Raw genomic sequence first — 25,596 nt, 5'->3', positions numbered from 1 at the left:
TAATGATATTAACTCTTTATAAGGACTTACAAAGTGAGTAAATCTTCCAATGTGGGACTTTATCTCATGCATTTATTAGCATTAACTCACTTCCACCATTTATCATTTTGGAACACACTTGTATTTAATAAATTACAACAATATATATATATATATATATATATATATATATATATATATATATATATATATATATATATATATATATATATATATATATATATATATATATATATATATATATAGTCAGGATCAAATGATACCAAGTTGTTAAACTTAGTAACACGTCACCTCTGATAACTCTTTATCGCATATTTGTATAACAAAATTCTTTATTGGATTGAAAGTTATTATAATATAGATCATGTCTATAAAATTTAAATATCAATCGAAAATCATTTGCAACCAGATACATAAAAACTAATGTCTTACAAAACTTCATGAAAACCGTTAATTTTTATCATTATCTTTAACATAGCAAATGATTTTTGATTGGTATGAAATTTTATATGCGTGATTTATATGACAATAGCTTTCAATCAAATGTAAATTCTTTTATAAATATATGCGGTAAAGAATTATGGAATGTGTCAAGTTTGATGTAGCATCTTTAAAAAGACTAACAAACTTATAAATTAAAAGAAAAATTATTGACTAGTTATACTTTATTATTATTCATTATTTTCTATTGAGATTAGATGACAATTCTAAAATATACTTTATTTTTTTAATTAAATGTTTTTCCTCACAAAAATTAATTGACTTTTTAAAAATTATTGACTAGTCATTTTTATTACTATTCATTATTTTCTATTTTCATTCAGTTTAGAAAACTCTCCATCACATTTACTCATGCAAATTGCAGAATAATTTTAATTTTGAATTGTAGTTACAGTATCTTAAAATATAGTTATTTATTGAATTATATTTATGAAAACTAATATTACTTGAAACATCCATCTTTAAACCAATTATCAAAGAGTCATATATGATATAATAGAAACAAAACTTTAAAATAAAATATACATACAAGGGCAAAGAGATGATATTTGTAAGGAAACACGGGGGCAGTTTTGTAACTTGACATAGGTCTCCTATACCCTTTATAAAAAGGGCAAGTCCACATAATGGGATATGCATGTATTTTGATTGCCGTTGCTGGATTAAGCTCAACTGGTCTCACATTCCATTTTCATATCATCACAAACACCTCTTATTTCTCAAGGTAATTATTATTTCGATATCTTCTCCTATTCCTTTTTCAGCATAAAATGCTAACATATCTTCTCCTATTCCTTTTTCAGCATAAAATGCTAACGATAACTTCAATTACTACCGGAGTCTCTATTTATATATATAGTTTAAGCAATATATATCTAGTGTTTAATAACTAATTAAAAGACATTACTTCTTCTACCTTTGAAGTATATTATAATGTATGATGAATATATCTTATAATTACTCTAAAGCAAAAATAACATCACTACTCTAAGCAACTTCCATCATAATTTTTCTCCACCAAGAATCTAATATTATTATTACATTCGGTTAAGTTTACGGACAAATTATTTATTTATTACTATTTTGACAGAGATGGAGAAAGGAAATAATACAATGGGGATATCCAGGACAATATCAGATCAGCTTGTGGAGTCCGTCGCGGCGGCTCTAAAGTCGCCACAGTCGAGCGATCACTCGACTAACTCGGCGATTGAAGGGAGCGGAGGATTGTCGAGAAAATCAAGCCGGAGAATAACGTCGGCCTCGCCCGGGCACGGCGGAGGGAAGAATACACATATAAGGAAAACAAGGAGCGCTCAGTTGAAGATTGATGTTGATGAACTGAGCAGTGGCGCAGCTCTTAGCAGAGCTTCAAGCGCTAGCTTGGGTCTCTCGTTTTCTTTCACTGGCTTCACTATGCCCCCTGATCAAATTGCTGATACCAAACCGTTCAGTGATGATGACATGATTCGTAAGTCCTTATTCTCTACTCTAATTTCTCTCATTTCGTAAATAAGAAAATAAGATATCGGAAGTTGAAACTCATGTTTTTTTTAATCAAATGTTCTATCAGCTGAGCTATTTTAACGTACGTTATTTACTATTGTTTTATTTTGAGTAAATATTTTTGCTATATTTATATGGAATTGTTATGATATACTAAATGGTGGAAGAAGTTAATGTTACCTATATTTGAGGCTTTGTGCCACTATGGTGACCACAAATTATATATGTGGTAGGGCTGTGGTTCTTGTGGGTGTGGGTTTGGTGGTCTTCTTACTTTTTTGCAGATGTGGGGTGGATGGATTTCACTTTTTCTGAAATGATAAAATATGTATGCAATTAATTTTTTATGAGAGTGACAATTGAGTAAGGGAAAAACAACATATAGTACATGTGAAACTTAGAGTCAAACGAGGAAATATACTCCTATATATAAGGAGAAAAATTATTATTTTGCTGTGATATTTTTCTTTTGAATAGAATATTCATTTAAAAATTAATATATTTACAAATTTTTATAAAAACTGTAAACATTTAACTAAATTAATCAATTAAAAGGAGCTTGATGTAATTTCTTTTTTATCTGTTATTGCTAATAAGACGAGTTTTTTTTTTTTGTTTTATCATATTTGTTGCTTAAAATAGAAATTATCATTTTATTTGATTTGGTAAGTGGTGAAATGAGAATGAAAATACAAAAGTACAGTCCCTTTGGTACGTTCTAACTCAGAAAATTAGATGGGCTGTATTAGAAGTGAAGTCATGTGAAGCCACTGAATTTGGGTCCAGTAACTAGGTGGTCTCCACTATCGAGTATACAAATAAGTTTTTTTTTTATATATATTATAAAGTTTAGTTATTTGAAAATTAGGAGAAAGAGTAAGACATCTCTAAGGATTTGGTCCACCAATCAAAAGATAAAAATATTGTTGTGTTAGAATTAAATTTGAATTCAAGATTTCTGATTAAATTGAAAAACTATTATCATCTTATTTAGTATTTATAAACTTTTCTATTTTACATTTGTTACAAGAATTATATTAAATAAAGAGAGAGATAAAAAAGTAGAGAAAATAAGATGAAGTGGGAGGCATGACTTAATACTATTTTGAACTCTAAATATAAAATTTTCTTAGAAAATAACCTTAAATATATATGATTTTAATTTATTGGATAAATTTAATATTTAAATAAGAGATTAATTACTATACACTGTCAGCGTAAAAAGTTTTACACCGTCGATTCATCACCATCCTCCGTTCCGTTTGTATTATTTTATAGATTTTTAAAATAAAAGTCAAACTTCTTTTAATATCTAACGTCTATGATTAACTGACAGTATAAAATTCTTTTATACTGTCGGTGTATTTCAATTAAACTCTTTAAATAAATGAATTCTTAATTAATATTATGCGGATTTTTTACAAGATGGAAAATCAAAGTTAAACACATTATATAAATAAAATAACAATTGTGAATAAATAAAAACAGTTACAGTAAGCGGCAAAGGTAGTAAGATATTTTCTTTCAATGACATAAGGAGAGTAGAGGAAAATTAACTTGTTCAAGGGGTAACAATTTTAATATAAGTTTGTTTGATATTTTATATATAAATAGCAGAGTGGGTGGAGTAGCATATGCTAAGATGAATTTGATGGGTATAGATTGTCGATGCAATAACACCATCAAAAAATACATATAAATAGTTTAATCAATACATGTAATAAAACTTTATAAATATATTGTACCAAAAAATCTTTATAAATATATTCTCTCACCCAAACTTTTTTTTATAAAGGCTTTCATCAAACATTAAACACATGAAAAATAAACCATAAAAAATATTCTTAGAAAAATGATGAAAATCTAAATTTTGAGATTTTATGAATTGAAAATTTCTCAAAATATCGGTCCAATCCATCCAACTTAGAGATGGTGTCGGTCTTGATTTTGTCTGCACCACAAAAGTCCTAAAAGAAATAGGACAAATAAATATAGTTGAATGTACAAACTTAAAATTTTAATTAATCTAAAGAAAATGAAAGTCAGACAGACTGAAATTTACATATCTAAAGTTTAAAAGTTAAAAGAGATTAATATATGTACTTAAAAAAAGGACTAAAATATTATTTTGCCCCATAAAGGACAAAACGGTAAAACGGACATGTCTAACAAAACGGAACTTTTCCGGCCACCTCTAACAACAATCTCTAGATTTCTTTTTGTCCAAAATGCATGTAATAGCTCTAGCCATCACACGACCAAGACTGTAGTGACTGCTGTCTATGTTTGAGTCATTTTCATTTTCGTTATAGCCATAATGATACACATGCAAATTCATGGTTCTACATAGATTTCAAACAAATAGTAGTAACATCTTTTTGACCAATTAATGTACAATTATTGTCTCATATCTTTTGCTCCATTTCCACTCTTCGATGTGATTCATGTGAGACTTATTTGCTAGGGGTGACTTCTTCATCAAACTCTTTTGTCCCTTTTTCCATTGTCTTTCCATACAAGATGCAAGTTGCACTTCTTTTGAATTTTGTTGATTATGGTCTTAAATGGCCAATCATATATTTATTTGGTTAGAAGTGGACCATACTATAGATTCATACATAAAAATTGTTCAAAACTTATTAGTACCGACAACTAATTCGCTCTAGTAAAGTATAAGTTTACGATCCTCTTTGTAGAACCCTAAGGGTTTATCTATTGATAAAAGTTTGATAAACCCATTTTCTTCAATAACACTGATCAAATCAAATCGATGTCTGAGAAGCTATAATAAAGATGACCGTGAACTTTTGAATAAACTTCATAAATACATGACCATGTGGAATCGGTTTTCCGAGTGCACTCTCTTCCTTTATTTCGCCCTTTCGTTTTCCTTTCTTTTGGGAGAGAAAAGTAAGCACTCTTTCATTCAATCATGGACCTCAATTAATATGAGATTGACTTTTATGTAGTGAACTAACTTCACAATTATCACTTGTCTAGGTCGATCTCCTTGTCTCATCATGGTCCATGTTTGTCCTCCCCACTTGTATCTTCATGAGCATCAATTTCATATATATTATATAGCCCCCTTTTAACGGATCATGTAGTATAGTATCAATTACATTAGAAGCATCCATGCATATTAGATTCTTCTAAATAATGCTCTAGATATTATATACATATCCCTCCATAAGTAAACACCATCATCACATGTACTTAAGAACGTGCATTTTTTTGCATAATTGAAACTAACTATAATTGCTACCTTCTTTTTCCTACCTTTAAAGTGTTAACTATGTATGTTGCAGCTGAGGATATTGAAGCTGGAATTAGGACAAAGACAAAGTTTCAAACAGAACCTACTCTTCCTATAAATCTAAAGGTAACTAATTACTATACACATTTTACATGTCGTAAAGTTAAAAAAAAAAATCTTTTCGAATATTCTTGCACCTAGCTCTGCCAGGGCTCAAACCTTCAACAGATCATGAGATTGATGTGGCCCTGTGTATTTGAGCAGGCAAGGATGAATGAATGAAGTTTTCGACAAGGCCAAGTAGAACATGGCTAGCAATAACACGGTCCAGTTCGATCTTGTACAAAGTTTCAAGTTTAAAATAACAAGTGTTTATTGTTAGTAAAATATGTTATTTTTCAAGTTATTAATGTATTATGTACTTTATTTTTGTTAATAGGTGTATACTTATTGTGATACTGATAATGTGAGGGACTAAATTGATACAATCATACAATTTTAAGGACCAATTTAGATATTTAGATTAGGAGCCGTCTTTGAGGGCATGCAAGACGGACTACCTCACAGGATTCAAAATTTGTCACGGTTAAACAGTGGTTAAAGAGGGTCTGATAAATATTATCATGATTAAACCGTAGTTAAATAGGATTTCTATTTGTTTAAATTGCGTCTAACCTACACAGCACTTGCAAAACTTGAGACGGCTCTGCTTAGATCTTATAGGTTATGTTTTGTTTATGGTGATGGGTCCCGCTTGATGAGTTATATACTTATTGTGGAATGTGCAGTTCAATGATGTGACTTACAAGGTAGTGCTGAAAGGCATGACATCAAGTGTAGAGAAAGATATCTTAAATGGGATCAGTGGTTCTGTAAATCCAGGTGAAGTTTTGGCATTGATGGGTCCCTCAGGAAGTGGAAAGACAAGTCTTTTAAATCTCCTTGGAGGAAGGATAAGCCACCCAACAATTGGTGGTTCTATCACTTACAATGAACAATCATACTCCAAGTTTCTTAAGAGCAGGTGGCAATCTAATTCTGAAGTAACATAATAAAAAATGAAACTTGAATATGGTATTTGAATTAAAAACATACCAGACAGTGCCTTATGATAGAACTGACAAGTAGTTTGGTTTGGTTTTCCTCGTGTAATATCGCAGGATAGGATTTGTGACGCAAGATGATGTTTTGTTTCCTCACCTAACTGTGAAAGAGACGTTGACATACGCAGCGCGGTTACGGCTTCCAAAAAGCTTCACTAAAGAGCAAAAGGAAAAAAGAGCTTTAGATGTCATCTATGAGCTTGGCTTGGAGAGGTAAATAAATGGTCCCGTAATTACTTATTAAGCATATAACCGATATACTGATATATTTTCTAAGTTATAGAAGCCAATAGTTTTATATCGTATGCATGAAAACAGGTGCCAAGATACTATGATTGGTGGTTCATTTGTTCGTGGAGTATCGGGTGGAGAGAGGAAGCGAGTTTGTATTGGCAATGAGATCATAATCAACCCTTCCATTTTGTTTCTTGATGAACCAACTTCTGGTTTGGATTCAACGACAGCCTTGAAGATCGTTCAGATGCTGCAAGACATAGCAGAGGTATTAAATATCGAAGAATTGCATCCAATCCAAAAACAAAATTTTGAACTTACTATTGATTATCGAAGCATAGCATAGCATGGTAATTTTTCATGACTAACCTGTTAACTATATGGTAGGCTGGTAAAACAGTAGTGACGACAATTCACCAACCATCAAGTAGACTCTTCCACAAATTCGACAAGTTGATCCTTCTTGGGAAAGGGAGTTTGCTTTACTTTGGAAAAGCATCAGAAGCAATGAATTACTTTCAATCTATAGGATGTTCACCGCTTATTTCCATGAATCCAGCCGAGTTTTTGCTAGACCTTGCGAATGGAAACATAAACGATGTTTCCGTACCATCAGAGTTGGAGGATAAAGTACAAATCGGAAATGCAGAAGTTGAAAAATATAATGGAAAACCATCACCAGCGGTAGTCCATGAGGTAACATTTCATTTTTTGCCTTTACTACAACACTGACATGTGTAGTTACACACTTCCATTTCTTCAAATTAATACTGGTGTCTATATATCGGTGCCGTGTCTGTATACACTGATAGTTTTTTGAACATGTGAACTTTTAACAGTATCTAGTGGAGGCATACGAATCTCAAGCTGCGGAAACGGAGAAGAAAAAAACAACGGTTTCTTTACCTCTGGATGAAGCTTTGAAGGCCAAAGTGAGTTCACCTAAAAGACAATGGGGAGCGAGTTGGGATGAACAATTTTCCATACTTTTTTGGAGAGGAATCAAGGAAAGGAGGCATGACTATTTTAGCTGGTTGAGAATCACACAAGTTTTATCCACCGCAATCATCTTAGGATTACTCTGGTGGCAATCAGATGCTAAAAACCCAAAAGACCTGCAAGATCAGGTAAAATACTTCTGTTAGACAAAAATTTAACCATCAATTAAACGAGCTCTTTCAAACGCATTGTAAGATATGATCATCTGATGATAACATATTAAACATTTGATGTTTGCAGGCGGGACTACTTTTCTTCATTGCTGTCTTCTGGGGATTCTTTCCGGTTTTTACTGCAATATTTACATTTCCTCAAGAGAGAGCAATGTTGAATAAGGAACGTGCGGCAGATATGTACAGATTAAGTGCATACTTCCTCGCTAGAACAACAAGCGACCTTCCGTTAGACCTGATATTACCAGTGCTTTTTCTCCTCGTTGTTTACTTCATGGCTGGTTTGAGACTAAGTGCTGCTCCCTTTTTCTTCACCATCCTTACTGTTTTCCTCTGCATCATTGCAGCACAGGTATGCATTTTTCAGAAACTACTAACAAGGCAATACAAAAAAAAGAAAAATCAGTGTTTTAGAAACCGAACCAAAAGGGTTATGTTTTGTGGTTCAATTGCAATTTCATCCCGGTTTGAGCGATTTAAGGCAGTTGAATTGTGACTTATTGGTTTCGGTTTCATTGGTTCGGTTTTTAAAACATTGACTAAAATAGCTAGCTTACAATGCTAACAATGGCTGGTTTTGAAATAGGGTCTTGGACTTGCTATCGGTGCTACGCTTATGGATTTGAAAAGAGCCACGACTTTGGCTTCAGTGACTGTGATGACCTTCATGTTGGCTGGAGGATTTTTCGTCCAGGTAAAAATACATACATACCTAAATTTTATGATCAAATAGCTAACAGAAGAATTTAACATGTGGTACAAAATTTTGCAGAAAGTCCCGATATTCATTTCATGGATCCGCTACATGTCTTTCAACTACCACACTTACAAACTGTTACTCAAGGTGCAATATGAACATTTCACGCCTATCGTAAACGGAGTTAAAATTGACAGTGGTTTAACAGAAGTAGCTGCTCTGATTGCTATGGTTTTCGGTTACCGTTTCTTGGCATATCTTTCATTGCGACGAATGAAACTTCAATAGAGGTTAAAAGTTAAAACTATCCGGGAAAAGTGCTTCATATCTGCATGAGGAGTGGTTTTAAATGAAGGCTCCACGTGCAGACAATATAGTGAGGCTGAAACTTCTGGCCTTTTTTGTTCAATCATGTGTAAAATGCATTTCACTAGCATGTTGAAATGCAACAATACATGTATGCTAGATGTTATAGTAAAACATCAGTACCTGGAGAGTTTGTTTTTTTTTGGTGGACACTGCTTAACTCTTTCGAAAACGTTTCTACGACTGAAGCTTTGTAACTGTTATAGTGGAATAGGTTAATCTGCTTGCTACATATTAGTCAAGTTTAAGTGTAAATCGAATTTGACAGCAATAATAGTAATGTCGGCAGTATCATGAATCGGCTGATAAAATGGCTAGTTACAGCAAGAATATCTTGTATAAGTATAAATCTGTTGGGATAAAAGAAAACTGAACATACAGAGATCATTTACATTTTACACTTCACAACCCCTCACTCCTTACTTTTGGATTCTTTTGCACTTATAGAACCACGCAACTGACGCAGCTAAGCAATCTTGGCCGCTGAATTGCGATGGGTCCAACTTCACAAAATTTGCTTTAAAATACATCTCAGAATGTAAGTTGTTTGATCGGATGCCCTAAAATAACTGTAAAGATGAGGAATCTGGTTTCATCCTTCGACAAAAAATAAAGAAACTATAAAAAAAATGGTAGTGTTATACATGATAATACATAGACTCGCGGATCAAACAAATCATAAAACTCATGCCAGTGTCCTGAACCAACCGAGCAACCGAAGCAGCATGGCGTCTAAAACAGGTGACTTTTTCTCCAACCCTGTTTTTTAAATAAAAATTATCAATATCGAGAATGTTAAAATTGAAGTAAAAATAAATTTGATTGGCCTTTTTTTCATAGATTTCAATTGATCGAATCTTATAAACCGGTGCCATAAGAGTAGTACTAGTTAAGAATCATTAAATATAACTATTAGATGTGTTTGGATCCGCGTTGAAAGTATACAGATGCGCGGCAATATTGAAGCTATGTTGAAGCACATTTGGATGTGGTTTCAAGATAATCCCAAACGCGCTATTTCTTTATGATCGATTACATAAACAGCAAATGTTAAATGATTTCTACACATTCAGAATAATAAATATTTTTCTTTTTACCGTTATATACTCAATTTGCAAGCAGTTTCCAGCTATGGAATATGAGAGGCCTACCAATATCTGCAGCTACTCGATGAGCACACATAACTCCTGAGAAAGCTACAGCAATAACACCTTGGCCAGGGAAGCAACTGTCTCCAACACAGTAAAGACCGTCTATGCTCTGAAAGCGAGTTTTATCGAGTTTTAATCGGTGTATTCATTCTGAAAGCATAGCATAGCAGGATGCTCTAGAAGCAAATCTGTCATTCAATCATTTTTTTGAAAGTAGACTTACTGTCGTGTTAAACGGCATTCCTAATAACCCCTTCGGAATGCTGCGTGGCATTGGTCCATAAGTACCCTCGTCACGAGCTAGATATCGTCGATGTGTCTTTGGTGTCCCTACCTAGAGTTAGAGTTGGGGGGGGGGGGGGGGGGGGGGGGGGGGGGGGGGGGGGGGGGGGGGGGGGGGGCGTAAAAGGTTCAGGAAGAAAGAAAGAAAAAAAAACATAGGGCTAAAAGAATGAGGTCGGGTTTTAGCTTTACCTCTATAAATTCGATAGATGATTTAAGACCTGGAAACAAATTCTTCTCTAATCTGCTTATGATTTCATCTGCTACCACCTGTTTCTTTGCCTCGTATTCAATTCTCGAGAGACCCTGGAACAGAAAACAAGGAAGTTTTATATTTCGAGATTGATTTACGTGTAACAGCAAAAGAACAAAACGGAAGGCAAGAGGAAAAACGTAGTTTCTTTTAAGTCGTGGCCTACCTTCCAGTCGTCCATGGAAGAAGTTGTGAATATATGAAGGATGTGACGACCTTCAGGAGCTAATGAAGAATCGAGTATAGTTGGTATACTCAAAAAGATACTTCCGTAAGGTTCTTCCAATTTGGTCCAATTGTCCTAGATAAGTGCAAATGGAAGACAAACGGTTATTTCCATTCAAAGGCCTCTTTGTTGCAGCATTATCTAATAATCCCTAACAAACGAACCCTAAGGCTATTAAGATTTCTAAGTTGAGGAAACTATCAACTACCTCAAGCACAAAATGGTGACAATCTGTATCTAGTGGCAAAACTTCTGCTTTAACCCCCATGTGGATTGAAAGAAAAGATGGAGCTTTAACATAAACTTTCTGGAAGTTCTCTTCCTCTTTTGGAAGTGATTCTTCTTTTATTAACTTTCCTGCAATGTAACATTATGCAATTTGGAATTAACTCTAAGAATTAATGAAGGCGGAGAAAGATACAAGATGAAAATCATTCAAACATTAACAACAAAAAACTTATAAACATTAATATTTGAAACCAACCAAATGTGTCCCATCTGGTAGCATTTGATATTATAGTTTTGGCAAAGAACTCTCTGCCATCGGAAAGCCTCACTCCTACCTGCAAAAGTATAGTACAACTACAAATCTTGAGAAACAAAAATACATAACTTTCTAAACATGTGATCCTCATTGCTAGTATTATATCTCACTTACTGCTTTGCCCTGCTCGGTGATAATACTCGTGACATTTGCCTTGTAAAGTATCTGACTACCCTGATCAATTAGACCTTTTGCCAACGACTTTGCAATGCCACCAACACCCCCAACAGGATAGTTAATCCCACCAAAGTGTCTGTCACAAAGAACCTGTAGACAAAAAATGAATCAAATAGAGAAGCGGGAAATAGAGACATAGGTGAACTAAGCAACTTGACACTATACTTGACATTGGTGTTTTCACTGTTTTGACTGGCAAACAAGTTTCTATTTCAAACCACGATAATCATCAAAGCGACATTTTTGAAGGTGCTTCTGCATCATCGTTTCATTATTTTAAAATCAGTCATTTATTAGATAGGAAAACAACAGGTACAAAACGTAGTACTACATCCAGCTCATAATAACTGTCACATGCATAAAAAAGCTGACCTAAAATCAATGCTACTTTTAATTTCCACGGTCATATTAATTACTTTTTTCCAATTGTACCCCCTTTTTTTTTAAATTGGTATCTAGTCCAAGGAGCAACAAATTTGAGGGACCAATCCCACCGCCCACTAGCGAGGGGCGAATTGATGTCAAAGCAAAGCTCTGTATGGATTGGCCCAACACGGAAATTGTTGGCACCTGGAGAATTCGAATATGAGACCTAGAGAGGAGCACACTCCTAGGTTCCTATTGTACTTCTTAATTAATATTATATGCATCACTCTCTCTCAATATCTATGGTAATAGTGAATGTGTCAATAGTTTATCAGGTTAATTTGGTAACATTACTACTCATTTTCTTTCATTTGTAGTTTTTTCTTAATCTTCATAAAAATAAGCAAGTGTGACAATGATTGTGGTACCGAGGGAATATATAATAATGGAAGGATGGGATTTTCATTTTACATGCTTAAAAGCATATATTATATACTAAACTATTTGTAAAACTACTAAACCAAAAGCAATCAATGTCAGATCAAATTCAAGTCAATTTCATTTTGGTTATCTCGTCATTAAATGATCTTGCAACGAAATGGAAGCATAACTTCTCTTCTAAACACTTTCAAAATTACAATAACAACATTGCATAAAATTAAAGAACGCAAATGGCCTGGTGAACAACTTACCATGCTTGCATTGATCATTGGAGTCTGCAAAGCGTTGACAGTGCTCACTATAAAACACTGCAATAACAGTTTTTGTGAATGAAAATTGTCAATCATATGCCAATAAACCGAATATTAATGAATGAGTAGTGCTATTTAACATGTAAAGAAAAGTCATCATGAAAAGCTAATTTGGCATTTTTATTTTAGCTTCAATGTCTTTTCCAGAATCGACAACAATCAATTTCTCTTTCATTTAGTAACTCCAAGTCATTTGAAACATGTTTCATAGGATAACTCTTCATGACATTTAACGATTTCCATAAAATAGGTAAACCTTCCAACTGAAGCGAATAACTAATTGTATCTACCTCTGCATCTATGAAAGACAACAACTGTGGATCCTGAATATACTTTCGGGCTATCGCTCCAGCATTTTGTGGTAAGTAATAGGCTGCCAGATAATAACATCATCAGAAAAGTTAATGGCCCTACCAATCAAATACTAAGAAAATACGCAACCAAAACTACCCTCGAAATTGGAGTTTACGATTTTAGCTTTGTAGCCTCGTATTCAGAACAAACATATAAGAAACGAAAGTACCTAATGTCAAGCATTCGAGCGGCTTCTGAAAAAACTGTCCGAAAAGGTAGAGTGGCTCCTCTAGCGACTTCAACTCCAACGAATTCAAGGCATTGAAAATCTACCCATCAAACATAAAAGCTTTGTTAAAAAAAAGAAATTATAAATTGGAGGCAAAAACGCCTTACAAGGGGGCTGCAGTCACCTCAATTAAGACAAACCTTCCAGCATTCGCCATAGAATTTGAGGATGCCATCCTTTTCATGGGGAAAATAATTGGTCAATTCTTCGATAAACTTATCATATTCTTTATGCACTCGAACTGAGAGGTGGTTGGGTAGATGGAAATGAACAGTGGTTGGATCAGGTATTACTTCCATCCGACAGCCAACTGCCTCCAATGCTTGTGTTATCAAATTGAGATTACCCTACACAAATTTAAGACAATTCATGAAAAGCATAAGCTTTTAACTAGGTTTCATAAGCTATCGTGAAAAGCATAAGCTCTTTTCAACAAGGTGAAAGAAAAACAACATGTGAACAACATGAGTGACATAGCTCTTCTCAATAAGACATATAATCAAATTGCTCCACTATAACATTAACTCCTAAGGCTTTGATTGGATTGATGGAATGGAATAGAATGGTATTCCATTATTTGGATAATTTAAAATCGGATGGAACAGAGCCTAATGGAGTGGTATGGATTCCATTCCATTTCATCGCTTATGACCATAATTCTTCCCCTCCGAGTAGGGCGGGAATGAAAACTTTGGCTTCTTCTGTCCTAAAATTTTCAAACTATAGAATTGAATCTTCATTCCGCTCGGTTGCATTCTGCTCGGCTTTATTCCATTTTATGATATGCAAAAATAGCTTAACAAAATACAAAATTCATTTTTTTTCAATAAAAGGAACTGACCTTATCACTGAAACCAAACATGACAGAAGAGCCAACATCAAAAGTATAACCATCCCTTTGATAAAACCCAGAGCTTCCACCGGGAATAACATACTTCTCCAAAACCAAAACTCTAGCACCTTTCACAGCCAACTGAGTCCCAGCAACCAACCCACCAATCCCAGACCCAATAACAATTGCATCAAACCCTTCACCCCAATTCACTTTCTTCCCACTTTCCACAGCTCCTTCCTCCAACTTCACACTCCCTTTCACCAACACCCTTTTTCTTCTACGATCATTAGGGCATGACCCAGATGAAAATTCAGCTCTTCCGTATCTTCCTAAAGCTAAAGATTGAAACTTTAAAGGTGGGAGGTGATGGTAGTTGATGGGGTTGTAGGAAAAGGTGTGGTTACAGACGGAGAGTAAAGGTGAAGTGAGCATGGTTGGTTGGTTGGTTATTTCGTCAGAAAATGGAGGTGGTGGAAATGGAAGTGTGTTAATGCCATGAAAATGATGATAATGGCGTTGATTCCACTTACACAAAAAATTGATTCTTAGTGGAGACAACGACAAATAACAGTTTACATTTTTTTAATTACAGTTTACATTATGCTAGAATAAGGGAACTTTTGGATTTACCACTATACTATGTAAAATATATTAATGGAATGGAAGAATCTTTTAGGTAGTATGATTTGAAAAAATATATATATATTATCGAAAGAATTTTTTTCAGTAGTATAATTTGACAATAGAGAAATTTTCTTAAAATAAACAAATCAGTCTTTCACATCTGAAATTATTATTATTATTATTATTATTATTATTATTATTATTATTATTATTATTATTATTATTATTATTATTATTATTATTTTATGATAAATTTAAAATTATTTTTATATGTTTATAAAAAAATATAATGAAATTTTAGTTAATTATATTATTTTTTAAAAATATTTAAATAATAGTTTTCATGTTTGCTAATATCTCAAAATTAACGTATACTCGTCTGATACAAGTATAGGTATCATATTTATTCAACTATAAAACAATTATGAGGTCAAATCAAATATCAGATACGAGTATATGTATCATATTTATTCAACTCTAAAATAATTATGAGGTCAAATCAAATATCAGATACGAGTATAGGTATCATATTTATTCAACTTTAAAACAATTATGATGTCAAATCAAATATCAAATGAATGGAGAAGAAACACTATAATTTCAATATATAAGAAGAATGGGGATATCCAAAATTGTGCAAATTATAAGGGGATTGAACTTATTAGTCATACCATACATTTATAGAAAATAGTGATTGAATAAAGATTAAAAAAAGCATTTAATTCACTAAAAATCATTTTGGTTTTATGTTTCAGATGTCGATCATAAGTAATTTATCTACTATGATGTATGATGAAACAGTATCTAATGAATCAATAAGAATTGAACTTAATTTTTATTGATAGGGAGAATGTGTATGATAGAGAAATTTTGTGAAAAGTCCTAGAGAAAAAAAAGGTTATGATAGCATATGTAGGTTATGCGTAAGGAAGATATTGACACCCAAAAAAAAAAAAAAAAAAAAAATATATATATATATATATATATATATATATATATATATAATATATATATATATATATTATATATAATATATATATATATATATATATATAATATATATATAAAATAGTGGTTACCTTTGATTAGTTTTAAGAAATATAATGTTAGCATTAAAGTGTTTGATTCCTCCTAATTATTATTAGGTATAAAAATGAAAAATATATATATATATTATTAGCATTGCTACTACTTATTCCCATGTGCGTAGTTCTTTGTGTAGAAAAGGTTTGTGTGTTGATTGATTATAAATAAAAAGAGATTTGATCGTGCGGAGGAGGAAAAAGTTTATTGTTAAAAAATAGTTTTACTCTCTTTAAAAACAAGTTTTTAAAAAGTTTGTTGGTTGTAGTTGTTTTTATGCAGAAGTCGAGCATTCAAATTAAAAACAAGAGGTCGAATTAAAAACAAGAGGTGTGTCTTGGTTCGCTTACTCGAGGATAAAAGAATGTACATTTAATTATTCCTTTTTTAATCCGATTTTAATTTATAAAAAAAATGAGAATTGAGACGTCCAATTTATGCAACTTACGTTTCGCAATCTCGGCGGTTAAAATAGATGTTTATCCATTTACCGACTTTTCTTCTTTACACTTTGATTATTAATTTATTTAAAAAAATCAAACGAAACTTAACACGACTAAACGGTATTCGGGACAGATCATCGATATGTTTTATGCGAAAAATGAGTATTCAAATTTAAATAAGATGTGTGTCTTGAATTCGTTTACTCGGGGATAAATGGATGTGCATCCATTCATTCCTTTTTAATCCGACAGAAAAAATAAAGTTTGTGTGGTTACTTAATCGTTTTTCCAACTTAATTAATACTAAGAATCGCGTATGAATCATACATTAAGTGAAAAATAATAACAATAAATAACTAATTATACAAGAATTAAAAGAAATAAACATTTTTTTAAGGACAAAAAGGAAAAGGGCGCGAGATTTGTCCCTTGGTGACGGTTGTCACTAAAGGTGACCGTCAGACCTTCACAGTATCCGCCCAGATGATATACATCATGGGTGTGTAACGAGTGCTCTCAAAATATGGAGATGGGTGACGGTCAACACCCATGTTAATGGACAGACTGTCACGTACGTGCGTCCAAGGGTCGGGCGTCACGCGGTGCTGACGACCATCTGCACTTCCGGAACCTGTATTTTTCATTTTTTTTAACAATTCACTCTCATCCTCTCTCAATCATTTATTCAAACAAAAACAACCGCACACATTTATGTTTTTTAAACATAAAAAAAACATAACATCATTCATGAAAACCAAAAAATCTTTAAATTACAAGAATATCATGCGTTAGTATTATTTAAGCAAACCTAAAACTAACATCATCATATGTGAGTGCTTTTACATAATAATAAATTTAGAATAATAACACATAAACATTGTCAATAAATAGTAGCAACTTACAAACTCCAAGAAGTTGAAAATGGCGATGTTGTTATTGGTGAAGAAGACAAGAGTGAAGGTTTTGTGTATTATGGAAGTGATAGTTTGTTATGAGGTTGAAGATGATGAATAATGATAGTTTGTGCTCTCTTTTTCTCTCTATTTTTGTTCTCTTTTCAGACTCTAAGTATGGTTATGCAGCAAGAATCAATCCTCCTCTCACAAGAAAGAATAAGTTAGCTTATATACGTACAAGATTAGAGTTTGTGTGAGGTCAAAAAATGTGAGAAGGTAACTTTTCTTCATGCTAAAAAATGCAGCATGGCTTTGTTGTGTTGTGTAACATGTAGTTTGAATCATGAAAATGGTATTAGCTCTAAAGGAGACAAAGAGAAACTTGCTCTAAAATGGAATGATAATATTGGACTCTTTTTTTATTATTATTTACAAATTGATAAAATTTTAAAATCAATAAAAATACTACGTAGGAATAATAATAACAATATTAATAATATTATTTTTCTTTTGTTTCCAATTTTAAACATTAAAAACTAATAAAATATTCAATAATGCTAATAAAAAAATAACATATTTTTGTGTTTTTCTTTAATTTTCTCAAAAAAAATGAAAATGAAAATAAATTGAATACTCCAAAGTAAAAATGGGAACAAAAGTTATTAAAATTTAATGCTACATATTTTTGGGGAATTTTCTTAATTTATTTAACTTTTATTTTTCATAACTTCTTTTTTACTAAAAATGCAAAACAAAATTAAAAGTTATGAATATATCAAGTCTCCTCTTTTTTTATAGATTTTATACCATGATAAAATTAGGGTACTACTACAATATGTATAAAGGGGTATCGACTAATGGTGTGCGATATAAGATGGATAAATGGACGATTTCTCCATTATAATAGGTTTGCATAAATATTTAACCCTAAGCCTCTACCTTTTACTTTAATGGTGTACTCCCGGAATACTTCCAAGAGTTAGCACCAAGATGCAAGTTTTTTTTTCCAGATAATATAGTCTTATTTTAAGAGTCGAAAGAGGATTTAAATGAGAGGTTGGAGACTTGGAGACGAAATTTAGAAATGTGTGGTTTTCGCCTATGCATAAGTAAGACGAAGTATATAGAATGTAAATTCCACAAAAGGATAAGTGTTTATAACATAAAGGTGAAAATTGGATACCATATTATCCCACAAGTCACACGGTTTAAATATCTTGAGTCTGTAATTCAAAATAATGGAGAAATAGAAGAGGGTGCAAGCAATTGAGTTCAAGTTTGGTGGATGAAATGAAGGATATCTTCAAGGATTTTATGTGTCACAAAGGTACTACTCAAGCTGAAGGAAAAATTTTATCGAACTGCAGTAATACCTCTAATGTTGTACTAGATAGAATGTTGAGCGGTTAAGAATCAACATGAGAATAAAGTAAGTGTATCATAGATGAACATGTTGTGTTGTCTGTGGTAAGACTATATAAGATAAGATTAAAAATTACAATATTATAGAAAGTGTTGCAATTAGAGCTGACAAAACAGACAACTCAGCCCTAAATCAAGGAAGAAAAATCATCGTCAATATGAGGGTTGATGCCTAGATCAAGAAAGAATGATCATCGTCAATACGAGGGTTGATGTGTAGATCAAGGATGAAATATCATAGTCAATACAAGGGTTGATACGTAGATCGAGGAAGAAAGATTATTGTCAATATGAGGGTTAATGCGTAGAACGAGAAAGAAGAATCGTCGTTAACATGAGGGTTGATGCGTAAATCAAAGAAGAAGGATCTTAGTCAACACGAGGTTTGATGGTTAGGTCAAGGAACAAAGATCATCGTCAACACGAGGGTTGATGGGTAGATTGAGAAAGAATAATTGTTGTCAACATGAGGATTAATGTATAGATCGAGGAAGAAAGATCATCCTCAACACAAGGGTTGATGTGTAGATCGAGGAAGAAAGATTGTCATCAACACGAGGGTTGATGCATAGATCGAGAAAGAAGGATCGTCGTCAACGTGAGAGTTGATGTGTAGATTGAGAAAGAAATTTAGGAGATTCATTGCAGAGAAAAGGGTTAAGTGACCGGTGCCAATGAGGATTGGGCTTTGGTAATTTAAATACTAATGTCAATGATGATTGGGATTGTGAGTGAGAGTTGAACATGGTTCATGCTTGGCATGATGGTTGAATATGGTTTGTGCCTATGCATGATGTTAGATGCATAATGTTAATGAATGATTGACATAGTGTTCCAAATAAGGAGATATGACATTGGTTAAGAAGGATAGTGTGCATGAAGTGTGATTATGGATCAATGCCTGAAATGGGTTGGTTTCTTGATTCTCAGACAGTCAGGATATTAAACACTCCAAGGTTATACATATGAGAACATTGAACTTTACATGCCCCAAGTCTGCGGTGCCACTTGTTCATTTGACATCAATTTATTTCTAGTTATTGTCAATGGATGTTGGGATTAAGGAGATGGAGATGCAGATTGAGCTTTAAGGTAAATGTCAGTGAAGATTGGTCTTTGAAAATTTAAATGACAAGGTGCCAATGAAGGTTTGGCTTTGGGGCGTGCCAATGAATATATGGTTTTTTGGTAGGTGCCAATAATGATTGGGCTTTGAGATGTTTAATTTTTTCAGCTTTTGTTATAATACTCTTCGGATCTTTATAACAAGCATGATGCATGTTGTCATGTTATGCGATGTGTGGTTTTAAAGGTAGAGCAATGCAAACTTCGCAGATGCAAGTTGATGCAAACATGATTAATGCATAACTTTGATTTGAATGTCCTCTTTTTTATATACGCAATAACTTGAATACTTCAAGAAGTTCACATATGTCGTGCAATGGATGGATAAAACCAATACATTAGTTGAACTTGCAGTTCAGTTTTCTAGCCTTTTCCACAACAGAATTGATCCAAATCAAAGTTTATCTCGTGTTAAGTTTTGTCTAGTTTATATCGGTTTTAGTTTCACTCCTAAAAAGAGCTATGTAACTAAATTTATAGGCAATGACTAACAGTGTATACTAATTGTAAGTTGCAGAATTTTAATCGACACATTATAACAACATTACTTACATCATTTCTCTTTTCTCACATTATTCATGTATTGAAACATCATGATTACAATTCACATATTAACGATCTTTTTCGCCTTTATAACAACCATGAGTAATTATCACCTTCACCATATTTTTTTCACATTTAAACATCTTATTAGACCCACTGGCAATTGGACTTAAACATCGACGGAGCACTGAGAAAAGACACGAAACAAGGACTATAAGGTTTTCAACTTTGGGTAATTTTTACACGATTTATCTCATAAACCTATATCACTTCCAATTTACAATCAACTATTATTAGTCATACAAAATAGAAAAAATACATAGGCTTTCATTATCATCAATTCTATGTTCAAACATGTATCAAGATAAGACTTGTTAACCCCACATGGAATATAACACACTTAGGTAAATGAAATTACCGTCCATTCGTAAAGATAAAACAAGACAATAATTATCATTAAGTATCATCATGAGTTATAGCTTTAAACAAGTTTTCCAACGCATTCAACTGTGTCTCATTCCGAGTTACGAAACTCAAGATACGATGTTTTCAATTTTCGTCAAATGTGGCGCAATAGGGAAAATCCGAGTTTGGCATAGGAATTTCACTCTTAAACTCATCTTATTCAACCTAAGCCTATTTTAAATCAGTTTTAAGCTTATTTTATCATAACCAAACATTCGATACTATTGGACTGATATCTAATCCATCAACTAACCTTATCATCATCCATCAATCTCAAGATCATATCGATTGGTAACAACAACATGTCATCAATATAATACAAAATTCAACACCAATTCATAGTCATATCTCAACACAATTAAAACATAACAATTTCTCACAAATTAATGGCATAAATCATGGCGTAACATAAATCACAGGCAACATACACAATTCACACAACCGTGGAAGTTTTACCTAAAACTCTAGATTCATTGATTAAAAAAACCTAATGGGATTAAGGGAAACCTCACTATCTCGATTGAAAGGCATAACTGAATATTCTTAATAACCATAATGGGTTCTGAATATACACTCTAGGTACATTAGACTCATCAAAAGGCATAACTGAATATTGTTAATGACCATAATAGGTTCTAAATGTGGTCTTATCAAACAATTTATATGAACCCGGTTGAACGGTCATCAAATCATTCCCAAAAAAACACCTCACAAGAGTAGAAGAACCTCCCCCACCAATCTCATCCTCGGTTGCAGCTTTCTGACTTCCTTTGAAACTTGGGGTTACATAAGGCTTACCACGATTTTGATTACCAAATTTCTTATCATTCACATTCTTATAGTGATTCGATCTTGCTCCACTATCTTAATCATAAATCGTATACTTGTTGACCAACACTGAGAAATGGAGAATCTTCTAATATCGAATAAATTTCTTAGTCTCAGGACATATACCACTTTTAAATTTCACACATTTGGACCCATAATCATCCACACCATTATAGTGAGGAAAAAACCTAGGCAACTCTTCGAACTTGGTTGTGTAATCAAGTACTGACATATTACCCTGCTTCAACTTTAAGAATTCAATTTCCTTACGGTTACGAACATTCTATGGAAAACACTTGTCCAAAAATCTTTCTTAAAATTATTCCAAGTAATAATAGTATCAACGACCTCCAATCTTTGAAGGGTATTCTCCAACCAATACTCATCCCTCTCATATAACATATGAGGTCCAAACAACACCTTCTAAGCCACTGCTTCGAGGGCAATCAACAATCGCACAATCATTTCTACCATCCATTTCTTACTCCACAACTAGCCATAGACAAGTTGACTATTTGTGAACAGTAAAGCAAATATCGGTCCAATGGAATAAAGTACATACAGTGTTAACTAACATGTCGCACACCAGGTATAATGAATTCTTAACACCTAAGGTCGGATGGACCGAGCTGCTCTAATACCAACTATGTAACACCCTAAACCCACAATAAAAGATTTCCTATTTATTTACAAACATTGGGGAATATAATAGAATGCGGTATGAGCATCACATAACACAATACTCAATTTTCATTTCAAAATAGAAAATTCAATCCAAAACATGGCAATAAGACAAATTGATTCAGTTTAAACCAAAGTATAGAAAATAGCGAAGTAATCCCAACTCGATGTTACAATATTAGAGCTATTATCTAGAATAAACTAATAGCCAACTTAAGGCCCGTCAAAACATAAAATTATAAAGCAAAATAATTAAAGAGACCATTTACGCCATCCTTTATAAGTGATCAACAACTACCATTCCTCAGTCTCGACCTGGGAATCATCTTCATAGGTATACATGTAAGCAACAGGGAAACAAATAAGGGGTGAGAATATATTTTATAATGAAATGGTATAATAATAGCAAGGATAGTACACTTCACATTTTTACAATCAATCACAGTTTTACAATTTCATAAACACATAGAAGAACAAATATGCAATGAACATATCCTCTACTCCCATGCATATGGTACCATCACTGAATTTCAGAGTTATATTACTGAGAATCCTACATCGTCAGAATGAAGTCCTACAACGTTATACCAGAGTCGTAAATCACCAAACCAAAGTCAAAAATCGCCATACCGAGGTCAAAAGATTGCCAGATCAAGGTCAAAAAATTACTGAACTGAAGTCCCATCCTAACTCTAATATATATGATGCATGATAATGACAAAAAAAGCAAATATGTCCATCTAAACCTCCATATCCTACACATTAGTTACTACAACAAGATCAAGACTGGTTCTCACGAACCTAATACAACAACAAGGCTCAACATTGGTTCTCACAAATCTAAGACAACAACAAGGTTCAACATTGGTTCTCACGAACCTAAACACAAGCAAACCAGTTCTTACAAAACCTAACACAAATAACATTAGTTCTTACCAAAAACACATACGACACCGGTTCATAACAAACCACAAGTTATTTATAAACCTTTCACATACAATATTCATATCGCATTCACACCAGACTTGTGTACCAACTTACAACTCGACTCATATACAAATTATCATAATAATACTCATAATTAAGGCATCCACAAATTAAGTGCATGTATATTCATTTCAACACTAAACTCACGTCGTATACATAATTATTCACTTTTCATATCACTTATGCATAAAACATATTAAGAACAATTACCATATCCACAACATCATTTACCCCTGTAAACATCATGAGGCATTATCATATTCACAACATCATTATGTAATTTCAACATCTATAATATAAGAAAATTCAATTTTCTAGAAAAGTTATTTTTGCCCTTCATTCTAAAATTGCCACATCCCCAAAACTAGGGCAATTTTGGTCCGAAAATTATTTTTTCCAACCAAACTAACACATTTACCCAATTTAGCTGCTACTTTTTTACTTGGTTTCATTTTATGCAGCTCATTGAACCGGTTTAGTTGAATTTGGTTCCAAATCAAACTAATATATCCAACTTTTTGTACTTTAATTTCACTTTCACTTTTCATCATATCATTCTTTGTTGTCTCAAATTTCTCATCAATATTTTCCTCCTTTCTCTCTCTGATTCTTCACTTTTCCTCTTCTTCCTTCACTCTCACCCCTGTCCTCTTCTTCTTTTCTTATAACCCTCCTTTTTTTCTTTTGACATAAAAAGGATACATGGTTATGTCTTCTATTTATTTATAAAGGAAATAACTTTTCTTCTTTTATCTATGTAAATCATCTTTTTTTCTCTATTTAGGTTTTGTGTTGAGTTCATGTTTAGAGTTGGTTATCTAGGTTTTGTTTATGGTTCCTTTTATGGGTTTATGTTTAGAGTTCTTAACTTTTTGATGTTATATGTTTAGTTTATGCTTTTTGATTTTATGGGTTTCGATGAAGAATCGTTGAAGGTGTTCAAGATTTTATAGGTTTTGATGAAGAATCGTTGAATGTGTTCAAGGGTCTTTCAAAGGTTGTGATGTTTCTTTGATCAATGATCCTTTTATGTTTTTTTATGTGTTAGTTTGGTTTTTTGATTACACAAAATAAATTATATTTTTAAGGAGATACAAGTGGACCTGGTTCATCAACTTATCACTCGGTGAGGATTTATGGTTTTATGTTAATTTAGTGTTATATGTTTGTATTGATATTGAAAATAAGGAATGAATCTTATGTTTTTTCAATGTATGTTGATTTTCTATTATATATGTGTGTCTTAATACTGAAATTAAAGAATGATTATGTTGTTTTATGAGGTTTACTATTTTAGTCAATCCCATTGATGTGTTTCTCAAATTGGTGACTGGAATACATACTTCTTTATCTGATGGTAATGGATCTAAAAGTCTGGAGGAGAATAACATAGAAGAGAGCTCAGATGTAGAGGTTTTCAATTAAAGAAGAAGGGAAGATGTGTTCTTGTCTACTGTTAACTTTTTGGGTTATTTCTTCTGTCAAATCATTTGTGTGTTTCCTACAAGCTTGAAGTGGAGATACATATGTCAAAATTAACGAACCATTCAAATGAGAATTTGAAAATTCTCTATAAGTTAATTTAAACAAATGATCTAAAACTTCCTTTTTAGGTCAATGTGAACATCCTCTATAATTTCGGCAATTCTGCTTTTGATATTTTTTGATTGCACAAATAACAGTAACACTTTCATTTAACATCAACTACAGGATACGACGATCCTAAAAGCTTTTGTATTTTATTTTAGTGATTTCAGCGTGTGTGCTAATTTTGGTCATCTCACTGATTTTTTTATTTGAATGATTTCAGCTTGTGTTCTCATCTTCAGCTAATGTATATGGTCGGACAAAGGAAGTTCCATGTACAAAAGAGTTCCCTCTGTCAACAGCGAACCCATACCGATGAACCAAGGTATGATTAGGAAACTATTTAGGCCATTTGTTGGATGGTAAAACTGCTTTTGACTTTAAATATCAAGTCAATTATTCATGATGTAGCCATTGGTAGACCGCTTGCACTGACAATTTTTGGAAATGGTTATAATATAGTTGATGGAACTGGGATATGTTATCAAACAAGTCATTGGATGTTTCTTTTGGGTGAATGAATGTATTTCTCCTTCTGAAGATTTACCTTTGATTTCTTACCCATGTATCTTATTGGATGTTTCTTACCTTATTCTCAGGTTCAGGATTACATTTTGTTGAGAATGTAATTCATGATGTCGAAGCATATTGTTGTCGAAACACCTATGTGTCAAAGTGTCAGGGAGTTAGCCTCAACGTGGATTTTTACTTAGGCCCAATTTTGTAGTGTTATAAGAATTAGGTACTTGGGCTTTGCTTGAGGAGCAAGCGATCCCAAAATCTATAAATAGGGAGTAACCCTTATTGAATGTAATAGAACACAACAGAAGTGCAGTTGCAAAGTTGAATAAAATCTCATTTTGAGAGCAGAGAGTTACTATGCATAAATTCTTCCTCTTCTTCCTTAT

At 32.8% G+C, this 25,596-nt stretch overlaps 2 protein-coding genes across 3 annotated transcripts; one reads left to right on the top strand and one right to left on the bottom strand.

Moving 5' to 3' along the window:
• Window positions 1–1,133: 1,133 nt before the first annotated feature.
• LOC127091190 (ABC transporter G family member 22) lies at window positions 1,134–9,486 on the top strand. The gene is made up of 11 exons (XM_051029751.1): window positions 1,134–1,225; window positions 1,592–1,972; window positions 5,316–5,389; window positions 6,052–6,287; window positions 6,424–6,579; window positions 6,685–6,868; window positions 6,988–7,296; window positions 7,440–7,727; window positions 7,840–8,124; window positions 8,359–8,466; window positions 8,545–9,486. Exons 2-11 carry the CDS (start codon window positions 1,594–1,596, stop codon window positions 8,755–8,757), a joined length of 2,232 nt encoding a protein of 743 aa, XP_050885708.1. The 5' UTR covers window positions 1,134–1,225; window positions 1,592–1,593; the 3' UTR covers window positions 8,758–9,486.
• On the bottom strand, window positions 9,154–14,568 carry LOC127091191 (prolycopene isomerase, chloroplastic). Of its 2 annotated transcripts, none has more exons than XM_051029752.1 (13): window positions 14,011–14,568; window positions 13,310–13,516; window positions 13,110–13,209; window positions 12,877–12,959; window positions 12,527–12,583; window positions 11,406–11,558; window positions 11,232–11,310; window positions 10,956–11,104; window positions 10,688–10,822; window positions 10,461–10,574; window positions 10,210–10,320; window positions 9,987–10,095; window positions 9,154–9,594 (listed from the first exon to the last, which is right to left on the bottom strand). In XM_051029752.1, the coding sequence occupies exons 1-13, from the start codon at window positions 14,434–14,436 to the stop codon at window positions 9,521–9,523; spliced, it is 1,797 nt and encodes a 598-aa protein (XP_050885709.1). In that variant the 5' UTR covers window positions 14,437–14,568; the 3' UTR covers window positions 9,154–9,520. The 2 variants fall into 2 exon arrangements, with proteins under 2 accessions (XP_050885709.1, XP_050885710.1); XM_051029753.1 differs by having other exon boundaries at window positions 14,007–14,063.
• Between the last annotated feature and the right edge of the window lie 11,028 nt (window positions 14,569–25,596).

Source organism: Lathyrus oleraceus, chromosome 6 (genome assembly GCF_024323335.1).
Source record: "Lathyrus oleraceus cultivar Zhongwan6 chromosome 6, CAAS_Psat_ZW6_1.0, whole genome shotgun sequence".
In the NCBI taxonomy this organism is placed as follows: domain Eukaryota; kingdom Viridiplantae; phylum Streptophyta; class Magnoliopsida; order Fabales; family Fabaceae; genus Lathyrus; species Lathyrus oleraceus.
The sequence above is the reverse complement of the archived record's forward strand: the minus strand, read 5'-3'. Positions and strand labels throughout refer to the sequence as shown.

Coding starts and splice junctions, on each gene's coding strand:
- LOC127091190 (XM_051029751.1), top strand. CDS start 1,594: ATGGAGAAAGGAAATAATACAATGGGGATATCCAGGACAATATCAGAT. Junction 1,973..5,315: donor CAGTGATGATGACATGATTC/GTAAGTCCTTAT, acceptor TGTATGTTGCAG/CTGAGGATATTGAAGCTGGA. Junction 7,728..7,839: donor CAAAAGACCTGCAAGATCAG/GTAAAATACTTC, acceptor TGATGTTTGCAG/GCGGGACTACTTTTCTTCAT.
- LOC127091191 (XM_051029752.1), bottom strand. CDS start 14,436: ATGCTCACTTCACCTTTACTCTCCGTCTGTAACCACACCTTTTCCTAC. Junction 13,517..14,010: donor TGTTTGGTTTCAGTGATAAG/GTCAGTTCCTTT, acceptor AAATTTGTGTAG/GGTAATCTCAATTTGATAAC. Junction 10,321..10,460: donor CATCTATCGAATTTATAGAG/GTAAAGCTAAAA, acceptor CTCTAACTCTAG/GTAGGGACACCAAAGACACA.